General features: G+C 42.7%; 2 protein-coding genes across 14 annotated transcripts in view; one reads left to right on the top strand and one right to left on the bottom strand.

The window, feature by feature from the left end:
* PTPN14 (protein tyrosine phosphatase non-receptor type 14) overlaps positions 1-26,577 on the top strand; it is a 189,796-nt gene that overhangs the window by 157,312 nt on the left and 5,907 nt on the right. For 2 of the 10 annotated variants that reach the window (XM_029230104.1, XM_029230103.1), the window contains one exon: positions 4,539-13,073. In XM_029230104.1, coding sequence (XP_029085937.1) covers positions 4,539-4,667 — 129 coding nt within the window. In that variant the 3' untranslated portion in view covers positions 4,668-13,073. Of the gene's footprint in view, positions 1-4,538; positions 13,074-22,834; positions 22,848-22,893; positions 23,000-26,577 lie in introns of those variants that run through there. The other 8 variants (XR_003794562.1, XR_003794567.1, XR_003794565.1 and 5 more) reach the window with 8 other exon arrangements.
* SMYD2 (SET and MYND domain containing 2) overlaps positions 16,899-26,577 on the bottom strand; it is a 56,823-nt gene continuing 47,144 nt past the window's right edge. Inside the window, exons 11-14 of one of the 4 annotated variants that reach the window (XR_003794569.1) lie at positions 25,774-25,882; positions 25,609-25,706; positions 22,802-23,803; positions 16,899-16,936 (exon numbers count right to left, since the gene is read on the bottom strand). Coding sequence is in view for 2 of the 4 variants with exons in the window: in XM_029230107.1 (XP_029085940.1) it covers positions 23,723-23,803; positions 25,774-25,882 (190 nt within the window). In the remaining 2 variants the exon portion in view is untranslated. Of the gene's footprint in view, positions 16,937-22,801; positions 25,707-25,773; positions 25,883-26,577 lie in introns of those variants that run through there. The other 3 variants (XR_003794568.1, XM_029230107.1, XM_029230108.1) reach the window with 3 other exon arrangements.

Genomic DNA, 26,577 nt, shown 5'->3' with positions numbered 1-26,577 from the left:
GAGAGTTTTCCAGACCCATGATTCCTAGTTGGACTCTGACATTTACAACCTTCCTGATCTTTTGCCTTTCACTGCTCTGTGTAGAGACCCCGATAATATAGAAAAAGAGTTGAAACTGTGAGAGAGGCAACATTTAGAAAATCTGATCTTTGCTGGCCTCAACTCCCAGAAGTCTGCAGTGTTTCGTAGAAGGTCTGGTTTTATTGTGGGTAATTTTCCACAGTGGGTTATTGGGTCGCATATGGTATAGATGCGTCTTGCACTTCTGGGATGTGTTTTGGCTTAACTCCTACGTGAAAATGTGTGTACTTTAAAAACATTTTTCATTCTTTAGTGGGGAGTTTTTTGAGGGGGCTCTTTGCTCTTGTCTAGACTGGCAGTGGTGTGTAGCACAGCCGGGTAGATAATCCGAGAGGGCACAGACGTGGCCTGCCTTTGCTGAGGCTGGAGGCCCAGCTTTTCTCCCATAGACACGGGCTGCGGCTGAATTTGTGCCCACACGGTGTGTGGCATTCCCTTCTTGCTGTAGGTCAGGGAGTTACACCGAGGGGCTTTTGATTTTGTAGAGATGAGACAAATAGCAATCAAAGGCGAAAGAACAATTCTTCTGCCTTCTATTCTCACAGGGGGCTTTAGGGGTTTTAGATGGCTTTCACTTTTTTTTTCTTAGGTTCTTTAATCACCGCTAGCAGCACACGTCCCGTTCCTGTTTTACAGATGAGGAATGCTGAGGTCCAGAAACAATCTAGTGGCTTGTCCAGTGCCAGGTGGCCCTTAAGCAGTGGTGCCAAGGTTTGAAGTGAGGTCTCTCACCTCCTGGCCCTGAGTTATTTCCTGTCTTCACTCCGCCTCCAAATGCCAGGTGTCATTTGATTCTTGTTCAATTTACAAATTGTACAGCTTGGAGAATCAAAGGAAACTTTTGAAGTGGTTTGATAGTTTTAAAATCAGGAGATGTTATAATGCATGTTCTGTGAAGGAATTTATATAACAATATATGTATTTACTCAGTGGTTTGAAGATCAGATTAAATATTGCCCCATGGAGTTTGTTATATTCAAACTTCTCGGAAAACGATAAATGCCAAGTTTAAATATGTTCAAAGGATTTTTAAGTTCCCTGCCTATGAAAGGTTAATTTTGGAAACGTTCAGTCTGTACATATGAATGTTTGTGCTGCTAAAAAGTAGAAGAGGAGTTGTATCACATGTGGCCTGTTGTTCAAACAAACAAACATTCTATTGGGGAGCAAAATTCCCATCATGGAATCACTTGAGTCTACATAACAGAAATCTCGTCGTCATCTATGAGTTTTTATCATTTTGTCTCACATGAGATTTCTTGATTGTCTGCTTCTCTGTCACTACTAGAAGTCTCTAGGAGTTTCTAGTAGAGTGAATAGCTCGCCACTGAGTCCCAGATCCGCTCACTGCTGGGAAGATAGACTAAGATGCAGTGGGATCTGGGTACGTGTGGCTCAAGCATATCCGAGCTCCACTGGCAGCACCAGTGGGTTCCTGGGGAGGAAGAAGGGCCGCATCCTCCCCTCCCCACTTAGAGATCTTTTCCTCATGTCACTTTCTTCGCCAAATTCCCCTTCTTTTCTGCATTCCCCATGTGCTCTTCCTCTGTTCCCCCTTCCTCCTTTTCAACTTGAGAAGCTGTTTTGTCAGTCTGGTCTGACATGAAGGATCGCTGTGTTCTGAGAGCTCTTTGGAGACCCATCAAAGGCTGAGCCTCAGTAATACGATGACATGAAGGCTCATCGATCACCAGATGTCACTGGCCCAGTGGAACATAACAGATGTCAGAGCCAGCGTGGTACAGAGTAAGGGGTTCAGCCACTAGGGCCTTGAGTGGACTTGGTGAGGGCTCAGGGTGATTAAATTCTCTATGGTGTATCCAGACACAGCAGATTTCCTCAATGCCCAGTTGCATGCCAGAACACTTACTGGAATGTGGTCAGTCCAAAAAGGACTTCTGTTCCCATTGATATTCAAAGATAGCAAGATGACTCATAGTTTTCACTTCCCTTCCCCTAGCACATGTAGCCAGCGTTATCTGTCCCATTTCCCATAATTGCTATTGGTAGCCGGCTTGTTCTGCTTCAGACCTGGCTAGTAAAATTCAAACCCTTATTTTAGAAGAGGAGTGCAACCATGTTTCTTTGTTTTTTAAACAAAAGATTTTGCTAAATCAATATAAAATTGGTTGTCCCATTTTTCTCCCGTCTAAACTTTCCCATCTTCTTTCCATGGCTTCTGGATTTAGGATACTTTATGTTTTAGTCTATAATCCATAGAGTTTTAATTTCATCAGTGAAATGCCTTTTCTTTTTCCTGGAGCAAAGATGCTTAACGGTGAAGTCGGGCAGCTGCGAGGGGATTCTCCTGGGCTGCCCTGGGAAGCTTTGTGCCCTGTTGCTTTTGGTCACTGAATGTTAGCTATGACATTTTAATGCCCATACTTTTGTTTTCAGAACGCACCAGTTTCATGGTTTGTGATACTCTCTCTTGGCCACCTGTCCCAGATTAGCTAAATTACAAAAGGTCAGGTTCTCACTAGCCAAAGAGCAAGATGTCTTGATCTTGCTGCTTTTCTGAATTGGTTATCCCTCCTTCGTAGAGTAGGGGGGTGGGGGGGCGTCTTCTAAGCAAGATGGAGCAAGCATCAGCGGCCTCCGGATTCCTTGGGTTAGGGACGGTGGGCAGCAGAGCCTGTGGAAGTGCATCTTCAAGGCAAGCTGAAGGATTCTTTCATTGAGGACCAGGGGGAACTTTGTCTTGTCTCCAAACTGCCCTGTATCACCTAGTATACTGTCCTTGAGTCAGCCTGAGGGGCTGAGTCTTACAGGCTATGGAGATGGTAATGACCATGAATGATAGTGGTGATGGCAGAGATGGAAGTGGAGGAGATGGTAGAGGTAAAGGAGATGGTGGTGGGGGAGGTGGTGGTGGTTGTGATGATGACGAGAATGAAAATACTATAATAACCACAGCTAACGTGTATGTAGTGTTTACCATGGGCCAACACTTTCAAGAGCCTTACAGCTCGTAGCCTTCACAGTGACCCTACGAGAGAGGTTCTGTTAGTACCCTCATCTAACAAAGAGAAACTGAGGCACAAGGAGATGACCTCTTAGCTTCTGTGTGACCCTGCCTCTCTTGTCAAAGCCTTTGATGGGTATGAGGTAGGAGCAGCCTTATTCTATCCTTATATTCAGTGCCCAACACAGGGTAATGCTTATCATGCATTATGTTAAGTTCATTATTAGGTGCTCTGTGTTGTGTATCACGATGTCAGTCACTTTGGAGTAGAGTTTAGGCACAGACCCACTAGTTACCATCAGAAGCTTATGGTCTAGGCTCTGTATTTTGACTAATAGTTTAAGGATTCACATGCCTTTTTCTCTTTGCGTATTACCAGGGACTTGTTCCTTTTAAATCTGTGGTGTGCATTACTTAACTAGTTTTGGAGAAGCGTGACCAAACAGGATGGCATGTATGGTATTGTAGCTACACAAAGTTTGGAAATAGCTGAAATGACTTGAAAGTAAAGTAAGAAAAGACATACAGCTGAGTTTTTATTATTTTATTTCTGATGCTTGCTCAGTCCTTGCTAAGTTCGTGGGTGTGGTCGTTTGCCTGGATTAAGGGCTCCCAGAGCAGGGGGAAGTATACGAAGGCCATGATGGCACATTGACTCCATGGTGCTTCGGCCTTGGCTGGTCCAGGAGGATGAAAGTGACACAAGTGAGGGGACACCATGGCACCAATGATCCACTGTATTAATTCCTTTCCATTGGAGATCTTCAAAGAATTTACACATTGGCAATCTCATTTAATACTCAAGATATCGTTAGTTAAAGACTTTCACTCCAAACATGTGTGACTGGTGCCCAGAGATTGTGCTTTGATGTTTTAAAGGTTTACATGTAAATTATCTCACTTGGTTATGCCTGCGATCCTGTGGGGTAGCAGGATGGGCATGAGTGTTCTTATTTCATTAATATTAATGAGACAGTGAGTAGTCTTTCTTAAGAGCCTACTGTGTGCCAGACACTGTGTTAAATGCTTTACATGTATTTCTTCATCTGATCCTCTGAGGAGGGTACTGTTTATCACCCTGTGTTACTGCCGAGGAAATGTCACTAACTTGGCCAAGGCCACACTGCCATTGGAGGAAAGCATCATTATCCTTATTTTACAGATGAAGAAGCGAAGACCCAGAAAGGGCTTAAATCCTACCATTGGGTCATGGTACGGTTAAGAGTACCAATCGGGTTTAACTCCAGCCTCTGTGTTTTCTCTAGTGGACTGGTCTGTAGTTAAAATATCACAACAGTGGTACATGACGACCAGCTTCTCCAGTTACTGTTAGGGTCTTTGACTGGGATAACCTAGAGGGGGCTGTCTTTGGCTTTCTCCTGTACCTGCACAGGGGCAGCGAGTGAATGCTTCCTGGATGAGGGAATGAACCAAGGGAAGCCCCCCCCCCCCCCCCGCCGCCATCTCAGGATCTTCTTCTCTTTTCTTGCAGAAGGTGGAAGTGCCCATGATGCTGAGGCTCCTCAGGGAGCAAAGGATGTTCATGATCCAGACCATCGCTCAGTACAAGTTTGTCTACCAGGTCCTCATCCAGTTCCTCCAAAACTCCAGACTCATTTAACCCCCTGCTTCAGCTCCTGGAAGAGGCAGCCAGCTCCATCTTACAGATGGGGAAGCACCTCCAGACAACATCTGCTCCCCCAGCAGGGCGCGGATGGCCGGAGCAGGCAGGTCACGGGCTCCCTGAAGACAGGAGAGCCAAGATCATTCACAAACATCATGTATTATTTTATATGAGATAATTTATTTTTTCCCCCTTTGGAATAACTTTTGTGAATCATCGTAATGCAGTTTTCACAATAATATAGTACTTTTCATCTGAACCACATTTTGACTGATCTGCATTGTAATAGGTCAGTAGGGAGGGTTGCCTGGTGGATTATTTGGGGGACAGAGGCATAAGGGAACACATCTCTAGTGAAGTTGCAGCCAGATTTGTAACCAGCCCTGAAATTTGTCAGCCTAATTGCTCATGTCCAAATCAAAGATGGCAAGAAAATGAGTTCATCCTAAAATATAAAGGGCTAAGACCCTTTCCTGAAGGAGAACAACACTCTTTTCTTATATTTGGGGGCTCCTGCGGCTTGATGGGCAGTTCCTTCCCTTTCCCCTTTTTGCCCTCTCCCTCAGTAGTCTCTTTTTTCCTCCCAGACTTGAGTTAAAGACAGGACCAGCTAGAGGAAATGCTCCCTTTCCAATGCAGTGATTGCCATTGCCCGGGAAGAATGAGGACTCTGTGTTGTATCTTTCTCAACCACTCCTTATTCTGGGCCAAAGCTTGGCCCACCTGCTGAAAGACGGTGAGATTTGTGCTGCTTTCCTTTTCTCCATACAGCCCACTCTGGTCAGTTGTGGTATTAACCCTGCCCTCAGTTTGAAGCTCAGTCCTTAGTTCGTCTCCTTCTGGGCCTTCACTGGTCACTGTCCTTCTGAATTTTGTAGGTTAGTCTATAATAATCATGTTCTGCACATTATCCCTCTTGCTGACTTCTGGGGAATTTTCCCCTCTACTGTCTAGTTTTTCTTGATGCAACTTTTAATTGTGGCTTTGTTCTTAAAATTGACTTTTGCGGGTGTTCCATGATGCCTTCTTCCACTGCTCCTTTTTTTTTTTTTCCTCCTGAGGTGCAAATATAAAGAAAGAATGGCATCCAGTCGACCAGAAAGAGTGTGCCTTTGTGGCTTCTGGTCACCACAACAGGCGGGTGCGGAAGCAGATTCCTGATGAACTACTTTGGAGTATGAATCAACTTGGTTTCACATCTGGCCAGGTGTTAGAGTGGTGGTTCTCTGTATTTGGACTCAGTATCTGGCTATGGAGGGCCTCCTACCTTCTCTTCCAAGGTCTAAAGAATCAGTCAAGGAGCAGAACTTCAGCTGAGCGCCGTAGATTCTGGAATTTTGCTGCGTGATCTGAAAAAGAAAACCACTAGTATGACATGTATTTTCAGTGGATCACAGCTCGTAACCCTCACTAGGAGACGCTCAGAAATTGGATCATCGGCAAGCAAAGAGGTATTGTTTCCTTTTCCTTAGGGACTTTCCATCCTTGGGATATTCTGCTGTTAGGGATGTTTTAACAGTTGGTCTGCCGTTACTGGTTTATTGTTTGAGGAACCACATCGGTATTTCTCTTTGTCTCTCAGGCCCCAGTGTGGGGTGTTAAAAAATGTCTCATGTGGGCAGCGTGTAGATCTGCTGTCTCTGAGCTCATCACTCACGGCCCTCCTTTCAACTCATCCACTGTTGCCACTTGGTGCTCTGGGAATATTCATGAACGCACAAAATGCAAAGAAGTAGGTAGGTTCAGTATCCAATTTCCTAGCCAAAGGTTGTATTGAAACGCAAAGGAAAACATTTAAAAGTGATTCCCCATATTTTGTTTTTAAAAACAAATGCTTTTTGCCCTTGAGCCCATTTTGCCTTCCTTTTCACGTCTCCAGTAAATGCCAACCTATCTCCTGTTAAATGAGCAGCAGACATTTGAAGTCCTTTCAGTGGCATCTGCATAATAATTGCCCAGAGATGCTTTATATCTGGGAAGCAAGCCAAGGAATAAACCTTGAAGCAAAGTGTATTAAATTAGTTATCTAGTTAGAGCTTTTGGAGTGAGTTCCTGACGATGTATCAAGTCTGAAGCTGGAGCTATTGGGGTCTGTTGCTGCAGTTTCGACTTGAAGGGAGAAAATTTAAAATGGAGGGGAAAAAAAAAAAGATACCATCTTACAACAAAGCCATCCAACACTTTCAGGCCTCTGGTTTTGAAGTTTTTCCAGTTGAAATGTTTTGTTTCTTTCATCCACTCCCATTTGGATATATTGACGCAGTGTTCATCCTTGTTTACCGTGGTCCCTGAACCAGTGGGGCTGAGTTTGACGTCTTCACCCTTGAGCTGAGCTAAGCCTGTTTGAAAAGCCGAACCGTATCCTGTTGTGCTTTACTGGGTTCCTTGGGCTTTAAGCGGACACCACCTTGGTCTCATCTACATTTACACACCACTTTCCCTGGACAGGAAGTAAAGGAGGATTTGGCGGCTTTAGGCAGGGATGTCAAACGTGGAATATTCTGAGTAATAAACTTCCGAGAACCCTAAATAGAGAGAATTTTACTTCTACAACTTTCGTGCTCCTAGATTGAGAAGAGGAACTATTTTTGGACTGTAATTAGTTATTGTTTGCCTCCGAGTCCCGTGGCCATCTCTGGCCCCTTCCCCCCGTCGGCCTGGAGAGAGGGTCTTGGTGGGCTCTGCTGGGTGACATCCTGTGGGACTTGCCCACTGGCTTGCCCAGGACTCACTTAACCTTTATCCTGCCTACACTCAGCTTTTGTGGTTCTGTTATAAACACCAGTGGGTACCGTAAGTCAGCACTTTTATCCAACTGCCTACCTTTCTTATCTTTTCCAGCTTGATATAGGTTGACTCATATGAAATTTCCAATATTTGGACCATGTTTTACTTACAATAACAGAAAATTCACATGGATCAACCTAACACTTACAGTTTGTTTCTCCTCCCCGATTAGTATGGATCCCAGCGCACCATATGTCATTTCTCAAGTGCTAATGAACACGAAAGCATGTACAGCGGGCGGCTTGGTTCTTTTTGTGAACTCATTGCCTTGCTGCGGCAACCCTTGCCTCACTTGAGTGGGCCATCTCCTGGGGCTTGGAGTCACTCTTTGCAGAGAGCACTTTGGATTCTCATAGGCAGGGTTGGCCATCACGCACATGACTATGGGGTTTTCAGCTGCCATCCTTTCTTGATACACAGTCTGTATTAGCTGACCTCAGCCCAGTGGTTATGGAACACAATATGTGGGCCCGAGGTGTCCAGAGTCACAAAGCAGAATGTGCTTTTGAATCTCTCTTCCCCACTTCCAGTGGTGCGTGGGATGGAGGAAGTGGGTATGGTTATTGATTTTCTTTGGGGGGGGTAGATCTGTCAATCGCTTGAGGTCAGGGGGTGGGCAAATGCAGGGACCTTCTAAGATGTGTGCCAGGGAGCTTAGACTCAAGGGTTGGGGACTGAGTCTGAGCCATATCAGTGTTAATCTACCCTTCATTCCTCCTTCGTGTCGGGAGTAACTGTCAGGATCCCAGAGTAAGAAATTTCCAGAAGCACCAGGTAATTACTGTTGGGCTCTTAGGGTGGCTCTTTTGTGGGAATACAGTTCCCTCTTGTTTTACCAAAGATACTTCTGCAACTGTGTTTTATTTTATTGCCTATGGATTTTATCAGACACTCATCATGCTCTTACTTAGTGATTTCTTTCCGTGAGCAAAGTAACAACTCATCTAGCACTGATTCCAAATGGAGAAATTTGGGGTTTTCATGGAGACTGCAAAAATTTTCCATTGGTCTAGAGCTTTACGGGTGACAGATTAGTTGGCCCTATAGGGTTGAAATAATCCTACTCGGCCCTATAGGGTGGACATCTCTAGGATATTAAATTATGTTTGACACTTCCCGTGAACTCTGAGCAAGTTAAGCACAATGGTTCTTGTCTTTGCCTCAGCTTCTAAGACATTTGGGGCAAAAGACCTTACTGGTGCATCTATTGAAAGTAACAGCAACATGCCTGGGAGAAATGGGCAGGTATATCCAAATTCTGCCAACTCATATGTGTTGCCCCGAAAATTGCTGTTCTTCATGGGGTCCTGAGGAACTCGATGGCCTACTTGCCTGACACTCAACCTTTATCCTGCCTGCTCTCAGCTTTTGCATTTGTTAGAAACTCAGATGCGTGTTTTTATCCAGCTTACTACCTTACTTATTTTTTTCCAGCTTAAGACAGCTGTGTCTTCTTCCTCAAGGCCAAACTAAAAGGTTCTCTATTAAAATGTCCATGAGCCTGGCATTGAATATCTGGCATCAGTCGGTTTCACAGGACTGCATAATTTATTGTTGCTTGGTGCAGTGAAAAGGAGGATGTGCGTCAGTTCCTACTGCTTGGAGCTTTGATCAGCCCTCTCATTTAAAAAGTAAATTCAAGGAACTTCTCGTTTTAAGACAGGAGGGCAAAAGCTGATGGGCAGCCTTGAACATGAGAACGCATCTATCTAGAAAGTCACTGTTCCTTCTGCCACGCTTTGGGCCATCAAGATCATTCTTTCCAAAAAATGCCATAAGCTTGCCCAGAGAAGAGCTATAAATGGGAAGAGAAAGAGGAAGGCTTGGAGTTTCTATCAAAAAGTTCCTGATTCACAAACGATTTTCTGAACTCGGTGATGTCTCTCCTACTCCCTCCCTTTCTATAAGGCCAGCGGGATGGAGATGAGGTGGTGATCCTGGGAAAGACTGCGCTGTAGTGGGGAGATCTGTTTCACCCTCACACAGTTTTTGGTTTTTTTTTTAATTATTTTATTTTTGGCTGCGTTGGGTCTTCATTGCTGCGTGCGGGCTTTCTCTAGTTGCGGCGAGCTGGGGCTACTGTTCGTTGCGTGCACAGGTTTCTCATCGTGGTGGCTTCTCTTGCTGCAGAGCACGGGCTCTAGGCGCACGGGCTTCAGTAGTTGTGGCTTGTGGGCTCTAGAGCGCAGGCTCAGTAGTTGTGGTGCACGGGCTTAGTTGCTCCACGGCATGTGGGATCTTCCCGGACCAGGGCTCGAACCCATGTCCCCTGCATTGGCAGGTGGATTTTCAACCATGGCGCCACCAGGGAAGTCCGTACCCTCGCTCGTAGTTTTAAATCGTGTCCTCACTGTTGCAGTGGAGCTTGACGAATGTTCTCGATTCTGATGCCTGCCTAGGTTTGCTGCTCAGAAAGACCACCTCCCCTCACTTGCTGGTGGCCCTCCCTTTCCTTGCAACCTTATTAGCAGAAGATTTGCTCAACCACACGGCTCTGGAGTTAGCTATCACAGCTCCTGTGCATCTTTTTTTTTTTTTTGCGGTACGCGGGCCTCTCACTGCTGTGGCCTCTCCCGTTGCGGAGCACAGGCTCCGGACGCGCAGACTCAGCGGCCATGGCTCACGGGCCCAGCTGCTCCGCGGCATGTGGGATCTTCCCGGACCGGGGCATGAACCCGCGTCCCCTGCATCGGCAGGCGGACTCTCAACCACTGCGCCACCAGGGTAGCCCCTCCTGTGCATCTTAATTGCGCCTCTCCTCTGGCCCGGTGGGGCTGCAGAGCGGATTCCCCTTCCCAGCACATCGTGTTTCTAATCAGGGCATAAAAAGCAGGTAAGACGTCAATATATCAGTAGTAACGGCAGTTCGTTGTCTCACTTGAGGGTACAGGTGGGACTACTTTGTGATGTCACCCTCTTCCAAGAGCACCCCATTCACTTAGGGCTACGCCGGCCTTGTTTTTCATTTGCTTTATGGATCAGCTCTCGACAGCACACCTTTTCTTTCCTTTCCCTACCCTTTTAGCAACTCCTACAAAGCAGCTGAATCTAGTCATAGGTAATCACTCTGCTCAATCTCTCCAAATTATGTAATTCGGAAATCTAATTTTAATCCTGAAAAGCCTATATAGTTTCAAAAAGTAAAATTTGGCATTTATGTAGTTTCAAGGAATGAAATCTGGCAAAGGGAAATAACCATAATGAAAATAGCTAGGTGCTGTCGGCAACCAGGAAGCTGTCTTTACCCCCTTTCTCCCCTTGGCGATGGGCACTGTCAGTACTAGAAGGAGTGGAAGATAAGCTGGATCGATGGTCAGTCCTGTTTAGGACAAAGGTTGCACCACTCCCTCAGGCTTCTTTTGAGGCAAGCTGACATGGAGCCACAGCGGCTGCATTTGGCATCGTGACACGTGTAGTCGGATTAATTTGTTTCTAGCCTTCTCCTGCTGACTCTGTTCCCTTCACCGTCACCTCTACGCAGCCTGGCCAATCTGGTGAAATGGGTGAAGCTCTGGGCTCCGCAGGGACATTTATACGTTGCCTCGTGATCCGTTCTCCACTGTCTAGGGAGGGGCAGGACACGCTATTCAATCCAGTCTGCAATGTGTCCTATTTTTTTCTTCCTCACCTCCACCTCCTCCTTCAGGGAAACACAGAGGCTGCCTCACCTGACAGAGGTTTTGGGAAAAAGCTAAAAACATTAGATTGGGGTCTTTTTGTGCCTTAGGGTGGAACTAGTTTGCTAACATCTCAGGAACCCTGCTCTGCATTGAGCTCAGCTGGCTCTCAGAGCAGAGGTGCCTGGCGTTCTCAGCATTTCTCAGGGGCCTCCCACCTCCCTGGACTGTATGTAGTGTTAGCTAATAAACACCTTCAGCTTAGAACTGAGAGCTGTCATTCAGAGCCATTTTTCCCAACTTGGAATACCGTAAAATGTTATTGCAACTTCCTTTGACTGAACTTTCTTGCCAGTTTGAAATCTTAAAAATCTATTACCCTTATCCTTTCAAAAGTAAGGTTACTCTTCATCAGAGATGCTTTCCTGTGTATGTCCTTTGTTCCTTCAATAGTCAGCTAACTTGCTTGAGGACGTGTAAATGGGGAAAAAAAGGTTTACGTATGCAGATGACTATTAGATAACCTGAAGTAATTTGTGTTACATCAAGTAACATGCTGATCTATTTTGTTTCACTGGACTATTGTTGTGAGACTTAATTCAGTATTTTGATGCTTTCCTTGGTCTGTGTTTTATAAAATGTTGTGAATTGTTTTATCATTCAAACCAATTGACATTTAATAGGTCTCATTTCGAACCTACAGACAAGTCCCTAATGTAGAAACCAGTTTGTTCTTAAGGGTTTTAGGTCAGCCCATAGAAGCCTTCTGATGTCCAACACGGCTGAATAGCAGGGTGGTGTCAGCCAGATCTGGCTGGCATGGGCTGACCTGGACATTTAACCACCTATCGTATTGTTGCTGTGAGAAATGCATTCCAGATAGGGGCTTGGGATCCTGATAACACATTCTTCTCCCCGTGGTGGGCACTTGCTACCTTGCAAGATGTAGGTCCAGTCTCTTCACTGCAAACTAATTGTAAGGGGAGAGAGGGAGTGAGACATTTATAGGACGTTCCCTAAGTTGGGGAGTGATTAATATTCACATGTCAACTTTACTTTGGTATAGACTCCCTCTCAATTTAATAATATTAAAAGCCTTAAATAAAATTATGCATGCTATTCTATGTGCTTTTTTATATCAGTAAATAAGCTTATGCTTGCCAGTTTTATACACAATTAAGAGGTGTATGAAGCTGACTTTTGACAGTATTTTTGCACTGTTTCCTATCTGTTTTTATAAAGTCTTTAGCTATTGGTCCTAGTTGTGTATTGTTTATGTTCTCACTGCCCTTGTTATTAAAATGTTTCATATGTGCCTTTACAAATGTGAGATCTTTATTCTAACCTTTTTTGTAAAAGATATCTATTGACTTCCAAATGCAATAAACTTTTTTTTTTTCCAGAGAAAGCAGCTGAATCTTTTCTGTCCTATGTATGTTTGCATTAATTGAAAGCATCTTCTCTCTCAGGATTATTTTCATAGGCAAACGTATCTGGGAAAACCTGCCTTTTCACTTCTTTAAAGCCCATTTATTTCTACCCACTTTTAATTCCTGTATAATTGGATCACACTGAAGAATCAGTTTGAAATTTCCAAAAGTCATCATTGTTAGGAAAAAGCTGAAAGGGGTGATTGTTTGTTAGGTAAATGGAGCGAAGAACCTAGAATTGGAGCTTACTCACAGCTGCAGTGACAACCCGTATTAAATGCCAAGTCCCCCCACAGCTGTCATTTATTCAGAGCCCAAACTGCTGGCCCAGAAAAGCCAAGCAGCAGGCTGCTATAGAAGACCCAAATCGTTGCTTTTGTCTTTCAACTTTATCAACAGCACAACTCATCTCTAGGTTTAAAGGTGGCTGCCCTGCCCCATATTTTCAGCCACTCAACTGCCACAGACACACATGGTGAACCCCGGGTGATGAAGGTGGATACTTTATGTCCCTTTGATGAGTAGCAGGGCACTATGACCACTTCAGTGAGGAACCCACTTTCAGTCCTATCACTGTACAAGGAGTCATTCACCTACAGAGGTCCTGGCTTGTTTCACATCATGAAAATCAGGATACTGTAAACCACACTGGGGTGAAAGGAGATGGCAAGCAAATTTCACTAAACAAACACATAGATTGTGCTGTACATAAGTTGACTGTGGCAACAAAACAATGATAGTTTTTAAAATAAAAACTACATCAAGTTTGGAAAGAAAAAAAAGATGATAGGAGAGCCCAGCAAGATGGCAGAGTCGAAAGACTCTGAGCTTACCTCCTCTCACAAGCACACCAAAATCACAAGTATCTGCAGATGAACAAGATCAGAACATACCAGAAAAGATCTTCTACAACTGAATAAGGAACCACAATGTGAAGGGTAGGAGGGGGAGACTCGCGATATCATCGAGTCCGATACTCGCCCCGGGTGGGGTGACCCACAAATTGGAGAATAATCATACTGCAGAGGTTCTCCCACAGGAGTGAGGGGTCTGAGCCCCACATCAGGCTCCCCAGCCCAGGGGTCCTGCATTGGGAAGATGAGCCCCCAGAGCATTTGGCTTTGAAGGCCAGTGGGGCTTCATTTCTGGAGGCCCACAGGACTGGGGGAAATAGTGACTTCACTTTTAAAGGGCACACACAAAATCTCTCGCACATTGGGACCCAGGGCAAAAGCAGTAATTTGATAGGAGCCTGGGTCAAACCTACCTGCTGGTCTTGGAGAGTCTCCTGGAGAGGCAGGGGTGGCTGTGGCTCACCCTTGGGACATAGACACTGGTGGCAGCCATAGCGAGGTGTATTCTACTGTGTGGACACTGGGACTCGTACCATCATGGTACCAACATCAAGCATCTAGCTCATTAGTGCCAAAACCTGGCCCCAGCCAACAGCCTGTAGGTGCCAGTGCTGGGATGCTTCAGGCCAAACAACTAACTGGGCAGGGACACAGCCCTATCCATCAGTAGAGAGGCTGCCTAAAAGCTTCCTGAGGCCACAGCTACCTCTAGACATGCCTTTAGATAGGGCCCTGCCCACCAGAGGGGAAGGACCCAGCTCCACCCACCAGTGGACAGGCACCAGCCCTGCCTAGCCTGTAGGCCAGCCATGCGCTAACCTCTAAACCAGCCTTACCCACCAGAGGGCAGACACCAGACATAAGAAAACCACAATCCTGCAGCCTGCAGACCAAGCCTGCCCAAAAGAGACCAGACCCTACCCTGGGACCAGCTGGGCCCTGGCACTACCCACTGGCAGGGCAACACAAGCTTTGGGACACCCCAGACCCCATACCTAACTGTGTCAGTAACTGGTCTCCACCTCTGCCCCACCCACCCCAAACAGAACGCTGACACCAGCTCTAGGATCCCTGGGCCCTGCAGCCGAACTCCAGGACCCAGCCCTGCCTGCCAGTAGTCCAGCACTAAATCCAGGACATGGCTTCACCCACCAGTGGACAGGCAACAGCCCTGGAGTCTTCTGGATCCTGACTCCGCCCACCAGTGTACCAGCACTAGCCTGGGCTGCCTAAGGTTCTGCAGCCAGCTGCCTCGCAAGCAAGCCCCGCTAACCAGCAGCCAGCAGCATCCACACAAGGCGGGGCTTGGCAACCAACCGGGCTAGGGACCAACCAAGCCTACCAGACCATCCACATAGCCAGCCCACCCCAACAGAAGGACCCACACAGCCCTCTTAGGGGGAACCCCTAGAGTATATAGCTTGGGTGACAAGAGGGGAGCGTGCTGCTGGGACACACAGGACATCTGCTACAGAGGGCCACTTCTCCAAGGTCAAGAAACATCACTAATCTACCACATACGTAAAAATACACATAGCAACTTAGACAAAATGTGTTGGGAGAGGAACATGTTCTAGACAAAAGAACCAGATAAAAACGCCGGAAGAAGAACTAAGTGAAATGGAGATAGGCAATCTACCAGAGAGAGAGGTCAGAGTAATGATCATAAAGATGCTCAAAGAACTCAGGAGAAGAATGGATGCACAGAGCAAGCAGTTCCAAGTTTTTAACAAAGAATTAGAAAATATGAAGAATAACCAGAGATGAAGAATACAATAAATGAAAAACACACTAGAAGAAATCGATAGTAGACTACACGATACAGAGGAACAAATCAGTGAGTTGGAAGACAGAGTAGTGGACATCATTGCCACTGAACAGAAAAAAAAATAATGAAGAGAAATGACATTTTAAGAGACCTCTGGGACAACATCAAGCACTAATGTTCACATTATAGGGGAATGTCCCAGAAGAAGAGAGAAAGGGCCCAAGAAGATATTTGAAGAGATAACAGCTGGTAACTTCCCTAACCTGGTAAAGGAAACGGTCACCCAAGTCCAGGAAGTGCAGCGAGTCCCATACAGGATTAACCCAAAGAGGAACACACACACCAAGACACACTATAATCAAAATGACAAAAATTAAAGATAAAGACAGAATATTAAAAGCAGCAAGGGAAATAACACAGAAGGGAATCTCCATAAGGCTATCAGCTGATTTTTCAGCAGAAACTCTGCAGGCCAGAAGGGAGTGGCACACTATATTTTAAATGATGAAAGGGAAAAACCTTCAACCAAGAATACGCAGCCAGGCTCTCCTTCAGATCTGACGGAGAGATCAAAAGCTTTATAGACAAGAAAAAGCTAAGAGAGTTCAGCACCACCAAATCACTTTTACAACAAATGTTAAAGGAACTTCTCTAGGTTAAAAAGGAAAGGCCACAACTAGAAACAAGAAAATTACGAAATGAAAAAGCTCACTGGTAAAGGCAAACATACAGTAAAAGTAGGAAATCACCCACGCAGAAAGCTAGTAGGGAAGTTAAAAGACAAAAGTTGTAAAATCACCTAGATCCACAATAAGCAGTTAAGGGATACACGAACAATTAGATAAAAAATATGATATCAAAAACAGTAATTGTGAGGGGAGGAGAGTATATATATATATACTGCTAGATAAAAACCTCATTGTAACCACAAACTGAAATTCTATAATAGATACACACAAAAATGAACACAAACGTAACACTAAAGACAGTCATCAAATCACGAGAACAAAAGAAGAAAAAAAAAGACCTGCAAAAACAAATTCAAAACAATTAACAAAATGGCCAATAAGAACATACATATTGATAATTACCTTAAATGTAAACAGACTAAATGCTCCAACCAAAAGACACAGAGTGGCTGAATGGATACAAAAACAAGATCCATATATTAGCATATGCTGCCTACAAGAGACTCACTTCAAATCTAGAGACACACACAGACTAAAAGTGAGGGGATAGAAAAAGGTATTCCATGCAAAAGAAATCAAAAGAGATCCGGAGTAGCAAACTTATTATCAGACACAATAGACTTTAAAATAAAGACTGTTAAAAGAGACAAAGAACAACACTACATAATGATCAAGGGATCGATCCAAGAAGTAGATATAACAATTGTAAATATATTGGGTTGGCCAAAATGTTCCACTGGCTTTTTCTGTAACATCTTACAGAAAAACCCAAATGAACATTTTGGCCAACCCAATACATGCATGCAACACAGGAGCACCTAAAATATAGAAGGCAAATATGAATGGACATAAAATGAGAAATCAACAGTAACACAATAATAGTAAGGGATTTTTAACACCCCACTTATATCAATGGACAGATCATCCAGACAGAAAATCAACAAGGAAACACAGACCTTAAGTAACACATCAGGGCTTCCCTGGTGGTGCAGTGGTTGAGAGTCCGCCTGCCGATGCAGGGGACACGGGTTCGTGCCCCGGTCCGGGAAGATCCCACATGCTGTGGAGCGGCTGAGCCTGTGAGCCGTGGCCACTGAGCCTGCGTGTCCGGAGCCTGTGCTCTGCAACGGGAGAGGCCACAACAGTGAGAGGCCCACATACCACAAAAAAAATAAAAATAAAAAAAAATAACACATTAGACCAAATGGATTAACTGGTATGTATAGAGCACTCCATTCAAAAGCAGTAGAATACACATTCTTTTCAAGTGCACATGGAACATTCCCCAGGACAGATCACATGCCAGGCCACAAAACAAGCCTCAGTATATTTAAGAAAACTGAAATCATATCAAGCTTCTTTTCTGACCCCAATGCTATGAGACTAGAAATCAACTACAAGAAAAAGATTGAAAAAAACACAAACACATGGAGGCTGAACAATATTCTACTTAAGAACTGTTGGATCACTGAAGAAATAAAAAAGGATAACAAAAAGTACCTAGAGACAAATGAAAATGAAAACACGATCCAAAATCTGTGGGACACAGCAAAAGCAAAAAAACAAAAGGGAAGTTTATAGTGATACAAGTTTACCTCAGGAAACAAGAAAAATCTCAAACAACCTAACTTGATGCCTAAGCAACTAGAGAAAGAAGAACAAACAAAACCCAAAATTAGTAAAAGAAAAAAAACATAAAGATCAAAGCAGAAATAAATTAAATACAGATGTAAAAATTAGGAAAAAATCAATGAAACAAAAAGCTCGTTCTTTGAAAAGATAAATGAAAGTGATAAACCTTTAGCCAGACTCATCAAGAGCAGAAGGCCCAAATCAATGAAATCAGAAATGAAAACGGAGAAGTTATAATCAACACCACAGAAATACAAAGGATCATAAGAGCCTACTATGAGCAACTACATGGCAATAAGATGGACAACCTAGGTACAACACCACAAGACTGAACTAGGAAGAAATAGAAAATATGAACAGACCAATTACCAGTAATGAGATTGAATCAGTAGTTTTAAAACTCCCAACAAACAGAAGTCCAGGACCAGATGGCTTCACAGGTGAATTATACCAAACATTTAGAGAAGAATTAACACCTATCCTTCTGAAACTATTCCAAAAAACAGAGGAAGGAACACTTCCAAACTCATTCTATGAGGCCAGCATCACCCAGATACCAAAACCAAAGCTATCACAAGAAAGAAAATTACAGGCCAATATCACTGATGAATATAGATGCAAAAATCCTCAACAATATATTACCACACTGAATCCAACAATACATTAAAAAGATCATACACCATGATCAAGTAGTATTTATTGATATCTCAGGGATGCAAGGATTTTTCAATATCCATAAGTCAATCAATGTGATACACCACATTAACAAAGTGAATAAAAACCATATGATCATCTCAATAGATGCAGAAAAAGCTTTTGATAAAATTCAACATCCATTTATGATAAAAACTCTCCAGAAAGTGGGCACAGAGGGAACCTACCTCAACATAATAAAGGCTATAAATGACAAACCCATAGCTAATATCATACTCAATGGTGAAAAACTGAAAGCATTTCCTCTAACATCAAGAACAAGACAAAGGTGCCCACTCTTGCCACTTTTATTCAACATAGTTTTGAAGTCCTAGCCACAGCAATCAGAGAAGGAAAACAAATAAAAGGAATCCAAATTGGAAAAGAAAAAGTAAAACTGTCACTGTCTGCAGATGACACGATACTATACATAGAAAATCCTAAAGACACCACCAGAAAATTACTAGAGCTCATCAGTGAATTTGGGAAAGTAGCAGGATACAAAATTAATATACAGAAATCTGTTGCATTTCTATACACTAACAATGAATTAGCAAAAACAGAATTAAGGAAACAATCCCATTTACCATCACGTCAAAAATAATAAAATACCTAGCAATAAACCTACTTAAGGGGCAAAAGACCTATACTCTGAAAAGTATGAGATGCAGATGAATGAAATTGAAGACAACTGAAACAGATGGAAAGATATACCATGTTCTTGGATTGGAAAAATCAATATTGTTAAAATGACCATACTACCCAAGGCAGTCTACAGATTCAATGCAATTCCTATCAAATTACCAATGGCATTTTTCACAGAACTAGAACAAATAATTTTTAAATTTGTATAGAAACAAAAAAGACCCCAGATTGCCAAAACAATCTTAAGAAGAACAGAGCTCAAGGAATCATGTGCCCTGACTTTAGACTATACTACAAAGCTACAGTAATCAAAACAATATGGTACTGGCACAAAAACATATAGAGATCAATGGTACATGATAGAAAGCCCAGAAGTAAACCCACACACTTTTGGTCAATTAAGAGGCAAGAATATACAATGGAGAAAGACAGTCTCTTCAATAAGTGGTACTTGGAAAACTGGACAGCTATGTGTAAGAGATGAAACTAGGACATTCTTTAACACCATATACAAAAATAAACTCAAAATGGATTAAAGACCTAAATGTAAGGCCAGATACTATAAAAATCCTAGAGGAAAACATAGAACACTCTTTTACATAAATCACAGCAATATTTTTTTGGATCACCTCCTAAAGGAAATAAAAGCAAAAATAAACAAATGGGACCTAATTAAACTTGGAAGCTTTTTACACAGTAAAGGCAACCACTGATAAAACGAAATGACAACCTACTGAATGGAAGAAAACATTTGCAAATGTTATGACCAATAAGGGACTAATATCCAACATATATAAACAGCTCATACAATTCCAACGTCAAAAAAACAACCCTATTAAAAAATGGGCAGAAGAGCTGGTTTTTTCCCCAAAGGAAATGCAGACGTCCAACAGGAACATGAAAAGATGCTCAACATCGCTAATCATCAGGGATATGCAAATCAAAACTACACTGAGATATTGCCTCACACCTGTCAGAATGGCTATTATCAAAAATAACACAAATAACAAATTCTGGCAAGGACGTGGAGAAAAAGGAACCCTCATGCACTGTTGGTAGGAATGTAAATTGCTGCATCCACTGTGGAAAACAGTATGGAGGCTTCTTAAAAAACTAAAAATAGAACTACATTCCACTCCTGGGTATATATCTGAAAAAAACAAAAACTCTAATTCGAAAAGATACATGCACCCCAACGTTCATAGCAGCATTATTTACAATTGCCAAGATATGGAAGCAACCTAAGTGTCCATCAACTAATAAATGGATAAAGAATATGTGGTACATATATACAATGGAATACTACTCAGCCATAAAAAAATAACAAAATTTTGCCATTTTCAGCAACATGGATGGACTTGGAGGGCATTAAGCTTGGTGAAATAAGTCAGACAAAAACAAATACTGTGTGAAATCACTTACATGTGGAATTTAAAAAATACAACAAACTAATGAATATAACAACAACAAAAAGCAGACTCGTAGAGAACCAACTAGTGGTTACCAGTGTGGAGAGGGAATGGGGAGGGCAATATAGGGGTAGGGGATTAAGAGGTACAAACTATTAGGTATAAAATAAGCTACAAGCGTATATTGTAAAACAGGGGAAATACAGTCAACATTTTATAATAACTATAAATTGAGTAAAACCTTTAAAAACTGTGAATCAGTGTATTGTATACCTATAACTTATATCATATTGTACAGCATCTACTTTAACAAAAAAAGATGATACTAGACAAAATACCAATGAACATGGAAAGAAGTCAAGTAGAATGGCAAGAGAATAGGTACATACACTAATTTGTTTTGTCATTCATGGAATGAGTAAATGGACTCAATTTCTTTGGTTGATGAACAGAAAAAGTAGTCTTACCCTGTAGTTTAGACATAAAACTAACTATGAGTAGATAGCCCTGTTTATTTCCAAATACTCTATTAGCAGGAAGCAAATTAAAAAAGAGAGAAAAGAAAACTCAAAAGAGCAAAAGATAAGAAAAACACACAAATACGCAATAAAATGACAAAAACAGGATCAAACACATCAATTTCATGTGATTCTACTTTTTATTATCTGTAACAACAAATAGGGAAAACTTGTCAGACTTAACAGTTAAGAAATATATAGAAGAAAAGAGCTCTTTCCTAATAGCTATAGAAAACATAAAATCTAGGAATTAAGAAGAATGTGCAGGACCTGTATAAACATAACTAAACTACTTCAGAGGCAAAATGTAGACAAATTGATAAACTCATCACATTCTTGGATAGAAAGACTCATGAAGAGGTCAGTTCTCTGAGTACCAATGAGTTCAATGCAATTCTAATAAATATTCCAGGAGTACTTTTGCTGGGGGAGTAGAGAAAGGCCATGAGAGGACTTGGCCAAGTACTTTGGCCAAGTACTTTGTAGGGTTAAACATGGGAGAATGGTCAGAAAAACTCCAGAGAATGCAAAAGGATTAGCCTTAGTAGATACTAAAAGTTCTGCAGTGCAACAATAGTTAAAAGTACTTTACTTCTATAGTAGACGGATCAATGGAATGAAACACTGCAGAAATAAACCTAAGTCTTAGGGAAATGATAATGGTATCATTTCAAATCAGCAGGGGAAAAGAAATCATTCCATAAACAATGCTGGCATAAGTGGCTAGCAATTTTGAACATTAAAAAGTTTAGAGTACTATTAGATCCCTTAACCATTAAACAATGTATTAAATAAAACGATTCCAGACAGATCATAGACAAAGTTGTATTTCTTTTCTTCATTTCAAAATGAAAAAAAAAAATCTGCCTTAGTACAAATGTCATGAAAAATAAACTTAATGGACAACCAGGGGAAAATATTTTCAACACATGACAAAGAGCTAATATCCCAATATACATTGAGATCTTAGAAATTATTATGAACGGCATAAATAACAAAATAGGCAGTGGCTGTGAATATCAACTCACAGAAGAAACACAATAATTCCTAAGTATATGAAAAAGTACCCAACTTCATTAATAAATGCATATAAACAAAATAGTTCACACATTATATTGGCAAAAAAATTTTAAACAATACAGTGTTATGAGGGTAGAGGAAAACAAATACTATAAGTATTATATTCTATTGGTACCTGCTGCAGTTTTTTAAAAAGGAAATGTGGCCATACTTACTCAAATAAAAAAAAGTTTCCACTATTTGATACTGAAATTCCACTTCTAGGAATCTGTCTCCAAAAATGGTACCCCATGTCAGCAAAGTTATACGTCTAAGACTGTTCACTGTGGCGTCGTTTATAATAGCAGCAAAGTGGGAAACCCACATGTCCATAAATAAGAGAACAGCTGAATAGATTATGACATACACATTCCATGCAACGTTCTGCCTCTAAAGAGAATGAAGCATATCTGTAAATGCTGAAATGAAAAGGGTCCCTATTGTTAGGTCAGAGAAGCAGACTACAAAATATGTCAGTACCATTCTGCCTTTGTTTTTCTAAATCCGTTTATACAGATATGCTATACGGGTGTGGGAAACACTGGGGCCACATAAGCAAACTATCACAGTGGTTACCTCTGGGTGGTAGGACTGCTGAGAAAGAAGGAACAGCTCACTTTTTCATATAATTTAAATTTATTGAGAAAGTATTACCTTTACAAATTTTATAAAACCTAGACAGATGTTGGGCTAAGCTTATTTTAGGCCTAGCTACAGAGTAAATTTGCATTCTTAAAACACTAAGCTCCCCAGAGCCAGGACTATGCCTTCTTCATCTCTATGCACTTGGAGCATGTTTTGCATATAGTAGGTATTCAGTAAACATCTTAACGCACTTCACTGAACAAGAGAAGGCATTCTACCTGCTGAATCCGCTGTGTGCAGTTAACTGCGAGTGAGAGATGTGTGTGGTGTCTGTAGATGAGGAAAGAAGGATAACAGGCCAGATTCACAGCTGTTTCCAAGCTGTTTGCAGACCATGAATCTGAAAGAAAGCTGAGTGTAAACTCCATCAGGCTTTAATTATTACCTAATGGGGAGGTTCCTCTCTTTGGATCAGCAGAAACTCATCCAAGAAACATCCCTGCGCTGCAGGGCTCAGGGCTGTGCCCCTCTCTGCAGGAGCTGCTGAGAAGCTTGCAGGTTGCCGTGGTCCAGGCTGTGGCGAAGCTGAATTCCTGCCGGCCGTGCAGGGAGAGATCAGCGTTTGCTCAAGAACATGGAGTCGGTAAGGAAAAAATGTTTTTCCTGCTCAGGCTTACCCTGAGCACAGAATCATTATGCACTGAAGGGATACCAGACACTGGACAGAAAAAAACTGAAACGGACGCATTCTCCTGCCAGGGAGGGGCACCCATATCACTCAACTGCTCTCAGCTACTGATACCTTTCTTCCCTTCTTGCACCTTCTCAGTCTTGGGTCTTGTCGTCCTCCATGGGCACTGTATAGGGAAAGCAGCTGCAGGCTAACGAGGCTGCAGACCCCACTCCTGGGGGGGAGCGTGCCTGGGCTCCCTGCCTGATGCAGAACAGGTGCAACATCCATGCCAAGACCCGGCTCCATCACCACTTCGACATCCCCCCGCCCGACCGACAGAGGAAAACACAGACTTCATATACTATTATCTTTTTTAATTCTCTTTCATCATTCATGTTTGTTTAGAACATTACAGTAGGCATGAAGGGAAAAATAACTGCATTTTTAAATTATAATATATGAAACCATGCCATTATCTTTTAGGGAAAAAAAGCATTCAAAAATTAATTTGATATGAAGGTTCAAGATTAAGACCAACATCCAAGTAAGCCATTTGTAAGGTTAAGTGCAAGTTGTGTTTTCATTCCAATGAGTTTACAGAGATGCTGGCGTGACGTGTATGATTTGAAACAGTCAAATCCTCGAAGGTTTTTGCACTTGGATTTAAATAAAAACTAAAATGTCAGCATAGTTTCAGTGGCTTTCAATTTCCTGTTTGATCTCAGAAATGTATGGATGGTCTTTGCCATGAGCTACTTCCATGATGGCAATGGCCTAGGAGAGAGAGAACAGGGGTTGAGAGCCTGAAGCCAGTCCCCTTGCCCCTCCCCCGGACTAACTTTAATTCAGGCTGGACCTCTCTGCTTGAAGGCACAGGATGCAAACTGGCTTTCAGAGCCTGTGTTAGCCTCCAGAGTCTGGCTTTTTTTTTTTAAAAGAAAAGAGGACAAGATTCTCTCACATCCGACTAGTCACCCAGTCTCTACAGCTGAGGAAAACATTCTTCAGTAGCTGAAGAAATGATAGAGAAATTGATTTAGGGACAAACCTTTTTGATTTTAGTTCATATTACTAATGTATAAGAAATGACTAAACTGTTTTTCCCTTTCAAAAAGTGCACGCTTACATCTTTATACATATTCTTTAAAAACTTAAAAATAGGCACAAGTTTCATGTGAGGAATCCAGAGAGCACATATTTAATAAGGTTTCTTTAAGTGCAAGAGTTTCCAGTGGCTCCATTACTTTCTAGCTGTGTAACCTTGGGCAATTTACTTAACTACTCTGTACCTCACTGTCCTCATCTGTAAAATAGGAATAACACATACCTCTCAGAGTTGTTGATACACATAAAGTGTTTAGAATAGTGCCTGGCATATAGGAATTACGTATCTAAGGTAATCCGTAATAATTAATTTTGCTCTTTTGTATTCAACTGTATTCTTCACAGATCGAAAAACTTAAATTATTCCCACGTCCCCCAAACAGGGAATTTTTGATGGCCTGTGACTCTGACGGGCCTTCCTTTCTATTCTACCATTCTCTTCCTAGATCTCAACCCAACAGGGGTGCAAGCCTTCAGGAATCGCCTGGTTTAAATGTCTCTCCTTGCCCTCTGCATTCATGTCAGGACTCGTGTTCCTTCCTCAGATCTACTCTATCCTTCGGTGATCAGCAATTAGTTACTTAACAGCACTCTGCCGTTGAGACCTAACTGGTTAATTTTTTTCCAACCTCACCAAAGCAATAAATGGCATCTTAGAAGACAACTTCCACAGTTTAAAAACAGAAGGTTTTATTCTTAACTCCCACTTCTAGGCTGGGTCAGCCCTGGCCCTTCCTTTTGGGATGTCGGACCTTACTCCATCTTTCCGTATACTGTATCGGGAAGATATGGGGAATCTGGAGAATTAGGCATCCAAGCCTAGTCCACGGCCCCAACTTTCACAAAGATTCTCTTAACAGGTATAAACAGACTGTCCAAAGGTTACATTTTATCAACCTTTGTCTTCTACATAAATAATAATTGTCCCAAAGATTGTATTTTATCAACTGTTGATTCCTATATAAACAGCAATGAGAACCAATACTTGGGATGGTGGCTGTGCTTCTGTGAGCGGCAGGGCCTGGCCCCTGGCCCACTGGCAGGTCCTGGCACATATACTCAATGAACGCTAACAATGATTATTAAGCCTATTTTAGAAACTGCAAATGGATAATCCTCATGCTGAGGGCCTCTCCAGACCCAACTGCCTTGATTTCACCACAATCAGGCATCATGAATCTATAAATCCCAAAGGGCAGAAATTTGGAGAATTCCCTCACTACGGTCTCCTGACCTATCCATGGCCTCTTTTTTATTTTTCCTTTCTTTTTATCGGTAATAGTGGACCAGAAAAGACATTTTAATAATGCCAGCCTTGTATCATGATCACATACTTAGAGCACTTCCATGGCTTCCCAGGGGACAAAGGGCAAGTACCCCCTTCCCCACAGCTGTGAACCTGTAACCACAATGTGGACACCCCTTTCCCAACAGAAGGGTCAGGATACAAACGTGCCAAAGGCTCAGTTACTTACTACCCTGCCGCCTGCTGAATCCATCCCCCTCCCACTCCTATGGCTGGAGGGCAGCCAAGGGCTAGTCTTTCTCCACGACTCCGTCAGTCACGTGAGTCCTGCAGGAAGGGAAGTGTGAGGAGTCCGTCAGGCACTGGGCCTCCTAACCTCACAGCACACACATACCTTCTTCAGAGCTCTCTCCCCAGCAGCTTTGTTCTCCAGGCCCATGTACAATCTTCCCAGCTTCAGCCACATGGAGGCCACGTTGAGGGAATACAGAGGATAGTGCTTACTGGAAGGAGAGAAGAGACAACAGGCCACCTTGTCAACGGCTGCCGAGAGCCCACAGGCCGGGTGCAGTGAGCTGTGGTCACCCAGCTGATGGCCACACTCTCCACGGCAGCCAGGCTCCTCCAGACCCCGGCAGGTGCTGAGTGGAGGGCATGGATGGTTCAACCCTGTCTACCCATCGTGGATGCACTTCATTTTATGCAGTTTGTGTGTTTCTGAAAAACCACATAAAAACTACAGGGGAGATCCTATAGAAAAACATGTATAAACACAACACTGAGTCCCAGCCCCAGATTTTTGTCTTTTAGGTGCACACATCACAGGGCATTGGGAAAATTCCCTCTTTATGAGGACAATAGGCCTATCCCCTCATATTAAAAAGACAGTATACTTAAAGACAGAAACATACCAATGTCTCAAGACCTCGGCTTTCTGTCACACTCTATGATTATCAGTTGGTTTGGCAAAATTATAAGCTCTCTGAAGTCAGGTACACACCTCCTACTTCTTCTAGATATTCCTTCTCTATTGCCCAGCAGAAGGCTTTGTAGACAGCAGGTATTCTCGCTGGTTTTAACTGAAGGCTGACTGATGGGGCCTGCCTAGGAAGGAGCCATCTCCCTAGGAACAGAGACCAGGAGGCAGCTGGGTGTGTGTGTGTGTGTGTGTGTGTGTGTGTGTGTGTGTGTGTGTGTG

Source organism: Monodon monoceros, unplaced genomic scaffold, assembly GCF_005190385.1.
Source record: "Monodon monoceros isolate NGI ecotype Baffin Bay Population unplaced genomic scaffold, NGI_Narwhal_1 Super_Scaffold_18, whole genome shotgun sequence".
In the NCBI taxonomy this organism is placed as follows: Eukaryota; Metazoa; Chordata; class Mammalia; order Artiodactyla; family Monodontidae; genus Monodon; species Monodon monoceros.
The sequence above is the reverse complement of the archived record's forward strand: the minus strand, read 5'-3'. Positions and strand labels throughout refer to the sequence as shown.